Below are 16,237 nucleotides of genomic sequence, written 5' to 3' on the forward strand. Positions count from 1 at the left end.
AACTAGGTGTTAACGGAAACACAAAACGTGTGTGCATGTTGCTTTTATTACTACTGTTCACACCACGGTTTAAATCTGCCGCAAACATACACCCCATACCTGGTGCAAATGTTATGCGTTTTGGGGTGCTTATGCGACCATTATTAACAATGGCTTCTAAAACACAGCAGTGCATTTTAATTTAACCAAATATGTTGATTTATTTACCTTCCATTTCTACATTATAGCCAATGTCAGTGCATAGCAATTAAACAGTCTTCCTCCTTCTTTCTGCAGCAAATTATACCCCTTCTGTGCCCCACAATGCCCTATTGTATGCTTTGAGATTCAGAAATATTTTAAACTGATTTCTGAGACTTCATCAAAGAGTAGATGGTCATCAAGCCTGAACGGGGGTAAATGAGCCTTTTAAAGTGCGCCTTGCAAGGCTTCAGATGTCAGATGGAGAAATCATAAAGGCCACGGTATAAATGACCTCCAAAGAAAGAAAGAAAGAAAATAAGCAATAAACACACAATTTTAACAAACAAAAAACATTATTGACTCCAACTTCAGTGAGTTAAACGCACAGAGTGAGCTTGTGTGTTGAGGTGTAACACACTCCCTCAAGGAGCACGGATTCTCCAGGTTGGGCACCCGAGGCTTGAAACCCACCACCCTGCAGCCACGACTGTGCCGGTGGGGTCGCGGTGGGCGCCTGGACCCTCTGCTCTCGGCCGCTCATTGGTATACAGGGCGGAGGGATGGGCCAGGGACGCTTCCCAGGCGAGCGGGCAGACAAGAGAGCCTGGGAAAGGGGCGGGGAGAGGCCTCTGCTGGGCTGGAGGAAAAAAAGGGAGTGTTAGAAAGGGAAGAAGGAGGGAGCGGAGGGCCAGCGCCGCTGCTGCCTGTTTTCTTGAGCTCCTTCGCACGGCGGCTGCGGGAAGGGGAGAGGCGTGCGGGGCGCGCTGACCCTGCCCGAGCCCGCACACTGGAGGGAGCGGAGGAAAGTTTGTGAGGCCAGGTCCGGGAGGCGAGGGGCTCCGGGAGGAGCGCGTGGATAGCGCGGGCTCTTGAGCGGCCGGTCCGGGATGTGACTGCGGCTGCAGGAGGGACACGCACACCGCCGGGCTGCCATCCCTGCTGCTGGGCCCCAGAGCGGCGGCGGGAGGCGGCTCCTCCGCCATGAGCTCCTCCAGTGGAAGCGGCGGCGGCGGAGAGGTGGTCTGCTGCGGCTGGCTGCGCAAGTCTCCGCCCGAGAAAAAGTTGAAGCGCTATGTAAGTATGAGCGCTAAGGGGGTCACTGGGGCTGCGCTGGCGAAGTGCGTACTCCGAGGCAGGGAGTGGACTCCCTCTGCCAGGGCCACCTGAGGAATGTCTTGCTCTCCCAGTGACGGCCCCCTCTGGGGCTTGCACCCGTCTGAGGGGCACAGCACCTTCTTGTCAGGCAGGGGTGGCGTTGAAGGCTTCCTCAAATTCAGCTCCTTTCCTTACCTGCCAGGACTTTAAGCACGAACTACAAAACTACCCATTGTTTATATGTAGAACCATTCCTTTCAATTTGTTTTCTTCTGGTGTTGACCAACTTTCCTGTCACTGGGCTGCCGAGGAGGAGCGTAGGCCTGAACTTCCCACTGGAGGTGGTAGGCAGAGTGCGTGCTGCAGGAAGGGGCAGGACGGGCAGGCCCGGTGCTGCCATCGCAGCACACGGAAGGCGCCCGCTCCGCCGCCAGCCTTGCCTCTCTCTCACACTGCTTGCTCTCAAGGAAACGCAAGCAGAAGTTTAGGCATGGGCCAGCTCGCTGCTGCAGGGTGGGAATCTGTAACTCGAGCAGATGAGATGGTGCAGCGGTGGGGGTGGACTGGGTGAGATTTCCAGTCAGCCCCCAGGAGGCTGAAGCGTCTTTAAGTATTTTATTGGCCGAATTCGCTGTAAATGCAACACTTTCCCCCATTATTAACGGACTACCTAATAAAATGGTTGCTTTGTGTTTGCAGTTGATTCCATCTGTTGTGGTTTGTAATTAAAAACATGTTTCAGCGAGTGTCACCTACAAAATCTGGTTGTAGGGAAAACAGTTTGAGGAAAGTACTCATTTAGGGTAGAGCAGTTGCAGTGTTGACTTTTCTCCGGACAGTTTTGTGTTTTATACTGGGGGCTGTGGAGTTTACATGGGTGGTGTTTCATTATAACATGGAGGTTTGGTGTTTGTCTTCCGGTTCACTCCCTTATTGTATTGTAGAGGTGCTCTTCTTTCGTTTTACTGATTTACTTTTGGATAGCGCCAAATTTGCACCGTACTGTACATTTAGCCTAGTCTTTGACCTAAGTGAATGGACACGCTCTGTGTAGAGTTCAACTTTAACCGGTCTGCTTTATACCTGTTGACATAGTTGTGTTAATTGATGAAGAACAGTTTCGATCGTCCAGCTTTGAAGGACAGTGCGAGGGCATTACCTTCTATCGACATGATAAAACATTTAAAGAGCAAGAGGCCTGCGATTCTGGGTGAAGATGCAGAGCGGTCTAGGATGATGAGCTTCCCAAACCTGTTAGAATATATTCCACAGAACCTCAGTGGGCACCATATTGAGGGAAATGTCGACTGCCAGATGTTTAGAGCTGCAGTGGTGCAGGTCTAGACCATTAATATATGCGGTAGCACTTTCGGATGCAGAGGGTTTTGAAGTCCCAGTTGTGTAAAGTAAAGTAAAGTCCACATTTGTAAAGCGCACAATCACCCGTAAGGGTCTCTAGGCGCTGGGGGGCCGTCGGGAAGATTAAGCGAGCTATTGCCCAGAGTCACATGGTGCTGGGCTAATCTGCCGCCGGAGCCGGGGATCGAACCCTGATCCCCAGATTCCAGCGTCAGTCGCCCTGGCCGCGGCGCCACACCTGTGTGGTATCCTAGAATTACCCAACTTTGAAAGGTACTAACCATTTGCTAGAAGTAGTGTGAACAGCTGACGACTGATTGCACTGACCATTGCAAGCAGACAGTAAGTTATATTTTAGCCATTAGACCACTGTAGGAATCTGTGCAGATGCTTGCAATAAGCGGAACCTTGAACTTTATAGCCCCTGCGTCTTGTCTGCTGTGCTAATTGTGCAACATCTGCTGCCACTTCCTATCTCTCGGTGCTGAACAGGCTACTGGGTCCCACAGCTTCCTTTTGCCTACAGCAACAAAAGCTCATCTAGGCTGTCTCCATCTGAAGACTGGAGCTGCCTTGGGCTGTGGTCCTTTGTACACTTTCAAGGGTTGTTGCATTATTTGATTGGACAGCTTGGCAGATAACTTGCTGCCATTTTCCAGAGAATCGTTGCTCAACTTAAAACACACAAGGAAGTGTGCCTCTTGAATCTCTGCCCAACCAGTTTACTGCCAACACTGAAATATAATATCTGTAGTACATGTTAAATGACAGTATACTTAATATATACAAATGCAATTTTTCATTTCATTTCATTTCATTTCATTTCAATATCAGTAGAGATGAATACAGAGATAATAATTCCGGGCCACGAATTATGAATATATGTAGAATATATCAAATATCTACTTGACTTTACATCTCATATAAATAACATCAGTTGAAATCAAATGGCCTCTATATGATGAAAATGTTAAGATATCGCTTTAGTAATAATCACAGACTTGATGATCAGCTAAATCATGATTATATAGTAAAGAGTTGGAGTTTCTGATCAGCTACAAGAGCTCTGTTATCTTGTATCTGAAATAGACCGGAAATACTCCACTGGTCAACATTTAACTAAACAGAAAAGGTTCAGGGAGGATTCAACTGTACCGATGTGTTATAAATCAGTGTAACTTAGAAGTACAATATATCATATCGAAAATGTATTAGCCCACAAGTCATCTATTTCATAAAGTACATTTACATAAATAGAAGCGAGACTTAATATACCACACAGTACTTGAGCAAATTTAAAACATGGCATCAGAAGGATAAGAGGAATGATAGCATCTGTATATAACATCACATGACGTAGCGCTTAGATTTACTAATGGAGAACAGGCCAGTGCAACATTGGCATCGAATGCTAACGTTGTCAGCCCTGTTTACAGGCAATTTTGCGGTAAGCAGCCACTACATGTTTCGTGGTAAACCCTGCTTCTTCAGGGCCGTTAGTAGCTAGAAGTTGCTCCTCTCTTTTATTTAGAAATCATCAGTGTTAGATTTAACTTAATATTGCACTAATAATGATAGGGAGGCAATCAAAGAGATGTAGCTCTCACAGATGATCTGTTAATCATATGGAAGTACATTGAGATGTAGCTATTTATAACACGAAACAGGACATTAAATTGATATAGCGGTATAACCTTTACTATCTGTTTCCAAAATAATCTAAAGAGAAACGTCTTTCTGCTAACAGCCCTGAAAAAGCAGGGTTTCCAGCAATTCTTGCTGGCCGCTTATCTTCACATTGGTTGTAAATACGACTGGAAATTTCTGCATTGGACTCCAATATTGAACTGGCTTGTTCTCCATTAGGAAATCTAGGCGCAATGTCAGTGTGATATTACATACTGATGCTATCATTTCTCTTCTCTTTTTGATTTCATTCATTAAATTTGCTCAAGTACTGTTTGGTATGCTAGTAAACTCACTTATATTTATCTAAATGTATGTTATGAAAGGATGACTTGTGGGATAGTAATACATTTTTGTTTTTTATGATCTATTGTACTTCAAAGATATGTTGATTTATAATGCATTTGTAGAGTTGAATTTTCCCTGAAACAATTTTAGTTACATTATGATTAGTATGTCTAATAACAAATCATTATTAAAAATATGATTACTATATATTTCATAATTTAGAGGAAAAAAAATTGTCTGGTTTAAAAGGGAGTCACATATATTCTTCACAATTACCCAGTTGATCTAGTAATCTTCATATCAGATTTTCACATTTGGCTATCTGCATCTTTTATGATGTGCGCTGAATGCAAACTCAGTCTAACATTGTTGTCTGAAAGCTTTCTGTCTGATGTCAGGGTCAGGAAATGTAATGTAAATAAACCACTTGACAGGTCAGAACAATTTTGTGTAAATTGACAGTAAAGCATGGTCTTCATCTGCTTTTAAAGATTTCAGAAGATCTACCTAGGAAACCATTGCAATGGTGTGGTTTGGTATACCAACTCATTCTGAATACTTTTTGTTGCTGGGGCAGGTGACTTGAGGTATCTCCTGTGGCTTGAAAACGCCTTTTGTTTGGACTCTATTGGACTCTTCCATACCAAGATCATTTGATAGGGTATAACATAACTTTTATAAGAAAATGCCTTTTGGATCAACATTTGGAGGGGAGCGGGCAAAGATTTGAGAAGGCATGGGCAGATTTGACCACTTGGGTGGAATGCTTGTGAAGAGTGCTATTGGGTGAAGTAGCTTATGTGTTATTTGATTCCACACTACTTGCTTCACACACAGAGAATGACAGAGGAAGAATAAAATAGTACGGAGAACCTCATTGGTACAAAGCAAACTGAACACAGCCTTAGATTGGATGTGGCTTGTAGGAATTTTATAAAAATGATTTGAGTGGTGCTCCCATGTAGCTCTCCTTGAAAAATAGTATGGCAATTTTATCTTGTAGTATCTTTAGCTCAAATAGGCATTTATATAATCCTTGCTTTTCAATTTCAATAGCATTGCAAGATATAGTTCTGCTACAAATGCGGTGATATTTGTTTCTTTCAAAGAGCATCAGAAGTAAAGCAGTACCATCCTAAGGGTGGGCTGCCCGTTTTTATAATAACTAAAGTCTTTGTTGGAACACTAATCATTGACGACTGTGAACTAGAATCTTTAGTAATCTGTGGGTAACTGTATAAATTAAACCCATATGTACTGTAGTCATGTGTGTTGATGAAAGTTCCATTCCCAACAGGTGACTGCCCACTGATAAATGTTGTCAACGTACCAAACATGTTTGTGAACACCATAGGAAAAAAAACACACTTCACTAACATAATACAGTAATCAAAATATTATTTTAAAGAGTATTGTAGCACAGTAAAAAAGCTTGCCAACCTGGTGAAGAAAAGGTAAGACAACTGTAGCCAAGCCTTTTACAACACTCTGGCTGGGTTCTTTCAGGCTAAAGTGAGGGATGTCTTCGATATGTTTACTGTTAATAAACATCTAACCCCAGTTTTTCAGGATGAGAAGGGCTTCCCCTCCAGTCCAGAATTATTAAATACTTTTCCCTGCTCAACACTGAAAGTATTAAGCCACACCAAGTCTACTAAGTCAGGCTCTCCGTGTCCTAAAGAGATTATACAGCCTGCCCCGTAGACTATAAGCTCATATCTTCTTCAAATCTTCAATGAGATAATCAATACAGTTCACTTTACTCTAGAATAGAAAATAGCTTCTATTCTTCCACTCTTAAAGAAACAAAGCCGTAATCTACAGGATTCTAACAGTTACAGACCAATCTCCCGCTTGCCTCTTCCAGCCAAAATTTTGCAAAAGGCTATAAATCTTGGATTAACCTCATTCATAGTTGCTAATAATCTTTTGGACTCAATGCAATTTGGTTTCAGAGGTGCTCATAGCACCGAATAGCCATTAATTGTAGCTTTGGAAGAATTAAGCGCCACACTGAATATGGGACGAAGGGCCTCCCTTCTCCTGTTGGATCTCTGTGGCGTTCAATACAGTCAATCATGAGTTATTGATTGACCGTCTTTCCAAATTAGGTATTGGGGAACCGCTCTCACTCTCCTGAACTCCTTTCCTCTCTAAGAGGGGACAATTGGTCTCCATGAGCAAATTTCTTTCTGATGTATCCCATCTGCCATATGGTGTGCCCCAGGGCTCTTCCTTGAGCCCTAGCCTTTTTAATCTACACATCACCCCACTATCCAGGCTCATTAAATCCTTCAGCTTTTCGGTGTTCGCTTATGCTAATGGCACTCAAGTTGTGTTCTCAGTATCCAGCAACCCAGACGAGGACAGCAATAAGATTTAATAGCTGTATGAAACAAATTAAAAATCGGATGAAAACCAGTTGTCTCAAAATGAAATCTGGAAAAACAGAGGTTCGTCTCCTGGGCAGTGATTGTTCCTTCTGGAGACCCAACTGGTGGAATCTAGAATTGGGTCTACTGTTGATCCCAGTGAAGAAAGTCAGAAATCTAGGGATTTTAATTGACCACAAACTGACTATTGGAGATCAGGCTAATGCTCTAACTTCCTCATCTTCTTCGCTTTGAAGATCATCAGGAAAATCTGTCCCTTTTTCGGCGGGGATATTCAGAAAAATGTAATGGCTGCACTTGCCATATCCAAAATGGATTACTGCAATTCTCTCTTTTTGAATGCACAGCATATGTCTTTGCACATTACAGACACTGCAGAATGCATCAGTCTAGGATTCACTGGGAATCCCTAAAAATCAGTCGGCATCCCAAGTATTGGTTAAGCTTCACTGGCTGCCAGTAAAGAGACGGATTGAACAAAGCACTTTGCATGGCCTTTAAGGCATTACATATTTCTGGCCCTGAATATCTGAGGCAAAAGAAAATGTGTGGTATACCCCTTCCATAATGCTTTGTTCCTCCACAGCCAAATTGATGGCTGTCCCCAAGTTCAAAATGCTTCTTGGGGAGAGAGAAGCTTTATAACGGGTACTGCTAAACTGTGGCACTCCCTTCCCCTGGTATTAAGGTAGAGTCCCAACCTCCTCTACTTCAGAAGATACTTAAAAACATGGCTTTTTACTCATTAACTTATCAGCGTTATCTTCAGGCAGCAGCATCAAGACGCCTTTGAGCATTCGTGTGCTTTACAAGTTTAAAAATCAAATCAAATACAGTGCAAAGATAAGAGAAGATAGAGTTTACGTATACAGAGAACTAGTACTTTGTTCCCTAATAAAGATTGCCATACCGTGACAAGCCAGACCTATACAATATCCTTTTTTTCACAAAAAGTAAAGGAAAACAAGGTTGTACAATTTCAGTCTTTTTAAAAATGTGATTTATGATTTTTGAATTGTATGATTAAGAGGGGTGTTCATGCAGAGGACCCAATATGCATTTTTAACAAAAGCTTGCGGAATGATTATGGTGAAGGCTGCCACTTTCAGTTAGTGTGCAATTTTGCCATCCAAGCCAGGCTGAAATTGGTCACCGTCCTTAATGGTCATTGAGATGGAATCTCTGAGAGATTCATCTCTTGGAGTGAATGTCTTGAGTCTAGATTCGTAGTGAAAAAATGTTTTGTATTGAACAGTGATTACGTGACAATCCTAATGGATTTATATTTGCAAACCCATGACCTGCTATCTCCTACTTCATTAAACTAATTAACTGGTAGTGGGTGCTAAAAATGTTTGACTTAAGAGTACCTCAGTGCAAAATGTGCTGAGAAGTCTCATCATGGCTTATGTGAGTTGGTTGCAGTAATAAAGACCTAGAAGAGTTGAAGACCTGCCTGTGTTGGGTTGACTAAAATTCTCAGTATTCGGATGAGATGGGTCTTAAAGAGAAAAGCAAGCAGACGCTTACAAACACTATTAAATATCTAAAGAAGCAACGACCAATGGCACAGTGGGCATATTTGCATGTAAATAGCATTAAGCCACAAAAGCCCTTTTGGGGACCTTTTGGGGGTTGTAGGAGTGTAGGGAACTGTAAAGATGAATAAATGCCACGAAAAAAATGTGGATTGGCGATGTTTAGTTCAAGTGTCAAAACCAGACGCACAGGTGGAGAGAAATGAAGCACAACTTCTTACCACCAGCTCAACACAGTTTCTATCTTCCCCACATTCTACAATACCTCTTAGTGAACTTAATGACATACCTCAGTGACATATTTACCTTACAACATGTTCCCTTTTTTAAAACAAATAATAAAGAGAACAAAATAATAACACTAAAATGCCAAAAACTAAAAAAAGAAAATAAAGAATATATGGAAAAAATAATAAATAAGATGAGAAATACTATCCGTAATGACTAAAAATTTTCTTCATTTCAAAATATTTTCCTCCAATTTCTTAGGCAACTTGACCACCCTTTTAGACTGGAGACATATCTGATTTTCATTTCCGTCGCCAATCTCCACAGGAGATGATGCCTCTGTGGTAATATCTGCCTCAGAGAAAAGTGAAACATCTGTGAGTATCCTCTCCTGCTGCACAGAAGACTCATTACCCCCATTATAATCTTCAGACACCTTTTTTCTCTCAGAGACCTCATTTAAATGTGAATTATCCATATCCGTCTCTCTGAACATCTTCTCCTGCCCAGGTTTAAGAATACAACTGAAATTTAGTTTCACCATCATTTTTTGTATAATAACACAACTTTCTGATTCATTATCTGCTTGAACAGTTGCAGAGAATTTTGAAGTACCTTTGTGACTCAAACCTAGTTTAATCATACGTTCTCAATCTCCTTATTGAATCCTTTGGGTGTGACTCGATTGACTTCATCATGCTATTTCTTGCCACTAGCTTGCATATCACCCAAGTTCTTTTTTTACTTTTCCCACAACTTCGTCAAACTTATCCACCTTCACCGTAAAATTTCCAAAACCAGGAGTCAAAAAGGTATGACTTTCCCTAATTAAAAGATAGGGGGCAAAAATATAGAAATATGCCTATTAGCCAATGCAGTCTGTGTGCCCTCTTTCAGAAATCTGTTGGCCCTTTCCACTTGACCATTGGCCTTGGGACAGTGCCAAGGCCCCATTTCCATTCTAATACCATATTTTCCTAGGAAATGCAGCATTTTAAATTAAATGAATTGCACTCCATGATCCGACATTAACACCTTTGGAAAACCTTCAGTTTGGAAGACCTCCCCCCTCCATAAATTTGATTACTTCTTTAGTAGTGGGATTTCTCACAAAGGCATTTATATATCCAGTTGGAAAAGTTTCTATTAGTACTATCAATAAGCATTTTTCTTGTCCCAATGCAACATATGGACCAGAAAAATCAATAGAAACTTTCTCTCAAGGCCTCTGTGGAATATCTTGGTATTTAGCTGATTCACATGACCGTTTCAAATGTTTATCCGAATTCACACAAACAGTGCAAGCATCAATGAACCTTTCAACATTAGCATCCCTGCCTGGCCACCAATAATGTTGTTTAAGCAATTTCTTGGTGCCAGATGTACCTGGATACCCTAGATGAGCCAGATCACGGAGTTGTTTCTAAGTCCTAATGGTGGTACAAATACATCATGTCTCACTTAAATGTGTTTTTTTTAAGCTCAACTCACTAGACACCTGTGCATAACTTTGCAACCCTGAACCCAGATTTCTGAAAGGTGGCCACCCTTTCACAACATACTGTTTGACTTTCGACAATTGTTCATCTTCAGCAGACCATTTTACCCACTCAGATTCAGTTGTCGTGGGGCTGAGCCTTGCTTTCACACAGTGTTAGGTTGACATGAGCTTATTAGAAGTTTAAACGCCATTTATCCTTTCTGCTGCCTTTTGCACACGGCACACACTTTATTAATTGTTTAGAGTTTAGCAGAGTATTTTGCTTCACATGAGAATAACGTGTTTTTCTACATTAGTAGCCTTGCTTGGTAAGCTTAGTCTGAACAGTGAGTGCAGAGGCCTTCAGTTTATTTCAACACCGGTTGTTGTTCGGACTGATCAGCACACGTTCTAGACATAACACATATGCAGCTGTGGCCACCTCTGATATTGGCGCGTTTAATAATGCACTGCGTAGGCATGATCACACACACTTGGAGAACATTTGTATGCTGAGTGCTTGTGCAGCATTTGATGTGATCCACTTCTGCTAAATACCAGAGGTATGGGGCCGCCTATGTAATCCCAAGAGACCTTCTTTAGTTATAAAATAACATACTAGCAATGGAGGGTGAAATATATAGGTATATATTTAACCTGTTTCCGTTAAGCATTCTAACATGCTTTCTCCTTTTGTATTTTATGGAATAGTAACTATGCTGACAATCTTGTTTCTAATAATATATCTGCTTGTATTAGCTAAGGTGCCGCGCATGACAACACGGCGTTAGAAATAAATATTTCAAACTTGCTCGTGTCTCTCTTTACTCCCTGTTTTGGACTGGTATGAGAGTATAACGAAAGAGTGTTCTTGTTTTCCACATTGCCTGAGGTAACCTAAGTCGCATGTTCTGGGTTGTTTAATCATTGGTATTTTTGCTATAGGACGAAGAGCCAATGATGCTAGTCTGGTAGGGGATTTTGTGGACTGAGGTGAGTTTTAGCACACTCTAATTCACTAAGGTCCTAAGTCTCTGTGCACAGTTCTGTGTAGGAGCAGAATCCCTGCGACACAGTTATACTACCATTACCTGTGTCCAAAACATCCACCACAGTGAGCATGCATTCGTGCGGATCCAGAACAGTTTCATCTTCAACTTTTTGTGGCAGTCTTGACAAACAATCGGCTGTGTGTTTTTAACTCCAGCAATGTGTTGCGTGTCAAAATTAAATTCTTGTCTAGCAATAAGCCTCACCAATCGTGAAGAACCTTGTCCTGTTCTTACAACATCCAACATATTAAGCAAAGGTTTATGATCAGTAACCAACACAAAATACCCCCGCACCCACAAAAGAAGTCTTCAACTTTGCCACTGCCAAAACACAGGCGGAAACGTCTTTTTCTATTTTGCTATCATCAATTCTGCCCCTCTCAATACTCTGGGGAAAAAAACAAATCACCCTTTCCTTGCCATAAACAATTTGACTGAAAAGGGTCCCTACCCCAGTTCAACTAGGATCAACAGTAACATAAGATTTACCAAGTGGATCAAACTCGTTAAGAGCACGTGCCTGTGCAATTAACGTTTTGACCATTTCAAAGGCATCGTCATGTTTGTTTGTCCATGCTAATGGTACCCCTTTCTTCAAAATGTTTTGCAATGGTCCACAAAAATGGGATAGCCATGTATGAATCTCGCATAGTATTCTCCTACTTATAAACAAGGACCTTAAGAAATCCTTGGCAAAGACAAGGAGAAGATAGATGGAGTGCTGAAACTTTTTAGGCACTCGTCCTCCGTCACAGATCTGGGTTGAACCCATCATCATTCTTTAGCTCACTTCACCACCCCAGTTCAGACACAGCTATATGCAAATCCGTGTTGACCATGTGCTTCATGGGAACATTCCAGCCCTAATTGCCAAGCCATGTCTTCCCTGGATCGGAAACGAGCATCCTGGGACCGTTTCGGGCTAATAGACCTCATCAGCCAGGCTAGCTTGAATCCAGTAGCAAAGTGAGCAAGGGACCCACATCCGGGGGTGAATGTTTTGATTTATTCCACATTCCATCCATCAACTGTGTGTCTTTTGCTTTCTCGCCCTAAGTGCACCGGGTATGCCCAGATGTGGGTCTCCAGCTCACTGTGCCACTGGATTCAAGCTATCACGGCTGAGGAGGGATGAAACCCCGAAACCTGTCCTAGGATGCTTGTTTCCGGTCCAGGGAGGACCTGGCTAGGAAGTTCGTTCTGGACTGTTCCCATGAGGCACAAGGTCAAGACTGATTTGCATATGGCCAGGTCTAAACTGGGGTGGCATGGTGAGCAAAAGAGTGATGGATTTAACCCAGATCTCTTGACTGGGGATTAATGTTCTGATTTATTCTGCATTCCGTCCATCAACTCTGTCTGTGTCTTTTGCTTAAGGAATCCTTTCATACAGCTTAACAGCATTATTTATAGCACTAACCAAGTCCACTTTGGGAAAAATGCCCTTACTCGTAATCCTATGACCTAAGTAATCAATTTCTTTTACTAGGAATTTGCACTTATCTCTGCTTACAGTCATACTTCTGCTTTCTAATGAATTAAGTAAACAATCCAACAACCTATCATGTTTTTCACTTGTTTTCGCAAAAGTAGGTGTCATCATGGAAAAGCTTGCACCCCCTTCAAGTCCTGAAACAAAGCATCTATTAATTTCTGAAAAACAGTGGCCACTGAGGCCAACCCAAAATGTAGTCTTAAAAACCTATAAACCCCTAACTGGTAACAAAAGCTGTTAAATCTTTTGAGTTTTCTTCCAATGTCACCTGATGACATGCTGACTTGAGGTCAATAATCGGAAAAATATTTGACCTCCGCAGGCAATTCCTGTATTCTTGGCAGTGGATGACTATCAACTACAATTGTGTTCACCTCTGCACTGTGTTGCAGGCACCTCACGGTGTCTACCACACGGTGCAGGGATGAACAGCGGGGCACCATAGGTGTTCCCTAGGCCCCAACCAGAAGCCGCTGGTTGAAGAGGGACCTGCTACGGGCCCCCAAAGTAACTTTCTGACAGGGTTTCCATGTTGGAAAGCCCGGCATGGAAACCTTGCTGGAAACCAACATCGTAATCCGGACGGCGTAAAACACCGTCTATAGGGATAACGTGCCAGTTCCGACTGGCAGACAGGCTGCTTGAGCCCGTTGGAAGCCAGACGGCTGGTTTAAAAACCGACAGACTCCATTGTATGTTTTGAAACTGCGATGAGGCTCGCAAAACCTCTGTACTGCGTTTGGAGGCTTTCCTAGCCTCATCCTATTGAAACTTCAGTGTGAGAGCCCTTGTAGTTGAAGAGGTGAGTTTGAGGGTGTTATGGTTCCATCTGCCAGTTAACATTGGTGATCCCCACCCTAAAACTTGCATGTTTGTTACTGTTAACCTGAAATTTACAGGAAGACTCTGATCATGAAAATGCTGGCAAATTTACTCCTCTCAAGACCAGGAGAAAATATGTTTTTATGATGGGAACGGGGAGGGACCATTCCAAAATTGATGGGAGCTCCGAGATAAGGTTTTATTTTTACCACACATGGAAAGATTTTTGTTTTTAAAGAAAACTGAAACAAAAACCTTTCTAATTTATATGTAAAACTCCTATTTGTTTGAGGATACTGCCCCCAGCTTCCTTAATTATTATTTATCTTCCCTGCCATGGTGTATGTCTGTTGTGAAAGTAGATGGCCCATGACAGCAGCCAGAGTATGAAATCCAAAGTAGGAGTGTGCAAAGTTTTTGTCACCATTACTCCTGTACTTTAAAAAGCGTTCTGAATACATGTTTTCACAGTATAATCTGGACATTTGTGAACCTCTTTAAGTTGATGAGAGGAAAAACACGATTGCCAACATCCATCCAATTTTACGTCGCAAAGAAAAGCTTTTAACGTTTCATTGTGAGGAAACTGCAGTATTTTTTCAGGGCAAACTAGCCCTTGTGTCAAAGTACTGATCATTTTCTAGTTAAAAAGATGCAGGTGCATAGGTGGGGAAAAGAGGTAAACTCTATGAACAATAGGTAGGCGATGATTAAAATGTGTTTAAAGACTTCACTCGAACAATAAAAAGTTGGTACACTCCTAACCAAAGTCTTAAAAATTCTAAGAATACAAAATGTATGCTGTACATGAAGGGTTAAATGCTTAAATATCTCATTACCTATTGTAAAGAACATTATCATGGTATCTCTTGGTTCAGGAATTGTCTTAATTCCTATAATTTCAGGTAGACTGAAACGAAAGCCAACTTGAAGACCCTGATCTCGAGAAGTGAACTCCTATTTCTTTCTTGGAGTATGTGGCATGCCCAATATAGTTTTATCACCACAATGCCGATGTCTCAAGTAATTATCTAACCACCACTTCCTTTTCCAGGAGGCTTAGGCAGAGAGCAGGTCTTTGGGACTTTGGGACGTGGCCGAGCAGCATAGTCACCGCTGACACAAAAGTTAACTCATAAAATCGCTTTAATTTTTCTGAGCAGGCAAATGAGCACATAACCAAGCACCACAGTGGATTAGCCCAGCGGTACAAATGTTTTGTTTAAAAACTAAAACTGTTTTTAGTTATCTATGTTTATGTATCCATGTTATTAGCTTTTTCTTAGAAAACGTAATTTTGAGATCACGCTATTGGCACAACAATTAGCGGGGAGGGGTGATTGTTGGTACAACTTAAGGAAAGCCTTGTTCTGGACTCTGAATCTCAATGGAGAATGGACAAGAGCATACTCACTGACGACTTAAACCTGGAACTTTAGAATGGTATAATGCATGCAATGATCTCGGACATCAGCCGTCATCGGGGACAAAATGCTGCTACAGTTGGATTTGCATCTATGTTAGAATCTTTCATAAAATATGGTCATGATAAAACAAGCACTTTTAATGAGCTTTTAACAGTGTAAAATCAGCACTTTTGCTGCCTTCCCTTTTAAATGGATAATCTGAAAGGGTACTTAATATATTGAAAAAAAATGTATTTTAAATGATCAGCCATTTTTGACTTCACTGATAAAAGTGCTTATTTTATGGCATCCAAGTTGTAAGACTGACTAAAAAAGAGTTGGAATGACAGGGCACTTTTCAGGGTTTCTCTGTCTTGTTTTCCTGAAGATAGATCAGTCTTTTAGAACTGGTGGTCATACAAAATCTACTTTACGTTTAACTTGGTATTTCAACATGATAGTTTTGACCACCATTGTATTATGTAAAATGTTGGCCCCGGAATGACTGCTTGCCAAAGCAGTCTATTACCAACCACTCCACTGTCTTCAACTAGCTGCTTCATTTCCCAGGCTTTAGTTAAATACATAAATCATTCCGAATATACTCTGTTTATTCTGCTGTATTGAAGAATTTCTACAGCACTTTAAATCCTTGATGGGGCTGTGAAGTTCCCCATTTCATAGCAGGGCCCTGGGTATCCTTTCAGCGTGGTTATTTGATTGGGAGTTGTTTGTAGCTAGGCCTATGGTGGCGTTGTTGCGTGAGGATCCGAGATGCAAACTAAACACTGTCCTTGGTCCACGGTGAGTGCAGTATAAGTAAAATCCATATGTTGCAGGTAAATGGTAGCTGTATATAATGTGTTGCAGAAAAGTGTGAGAAAAGACAGCCATGCATGAAGAAACCTACAGCTTTGGGTTTGTTTTGCTCCTGAGATTATCTGGTCAAACCCTACCAGAGGATGTTGGCGTAGAACCGGTAGGAAGGCTGTGATTAAGTGTTCATTTCTGTGTAAATCACAGAGCAGACACTAAAAGAGTACAAACACCGAGATACAAAATTGGTTGTAGTCTAATTGCAATGATGAGGAAGCCCGAGACATAAATAGGTACATCTTGGGGTGGGGGGAGGGGCGAGGGGAGGGGAGGGGAGGGGAGGAGGAAAGATGCAAGTGTTGTAGGATGGGAATCCTGGAAACATCCCTAAAGTAT

At 41.8% G+C, this 16,237-nt stretch overlaps 1 protein-coding gene across 2 annotated transcripts in view; it reads left to right on the plus strand.

Moving 5' to 3' along the window:
• The first annotated feature begins 834 nt into the window (after positions 1–834).
• The window catches only part of GAB1 (GRB2 associated binding protein 1), a 290,545-nt gene continuing 275,142 nt past the window's right edge, over positions 835–16,237 (plus strand). Inside the window, exon 1 of one of the 2 annotated variants that reach the window (XM_078676871.1) lies at positions 835–1,257. In XM_078676871.1, the coding sequence (XP_078532997.1) occupies positions 1,165–1,257 (93 nt within the window). In that variant the 5' untranslated portion in view covers positions 835–1,164. The remainder of the gene's footprint in view (positions 1,258–16,237) is intronic. The other variant, XM_078676870.1, reaches the window with a different exon arrangement.

Source organism: Lissotriton helveticus, chromosome 2_1 (assembly GCF_964261635.1).
Source record: "Lissotriton helveticus chromosome 2_1, aLisHel1.1, whole genome shotgun sequence".
NCBI classification, from domain to species: Eukaryota; Metazoa; Chordata; class Amphibia; order Caudata; family Salamandridae; genus Lissotriton; species Lissotriton helveticus.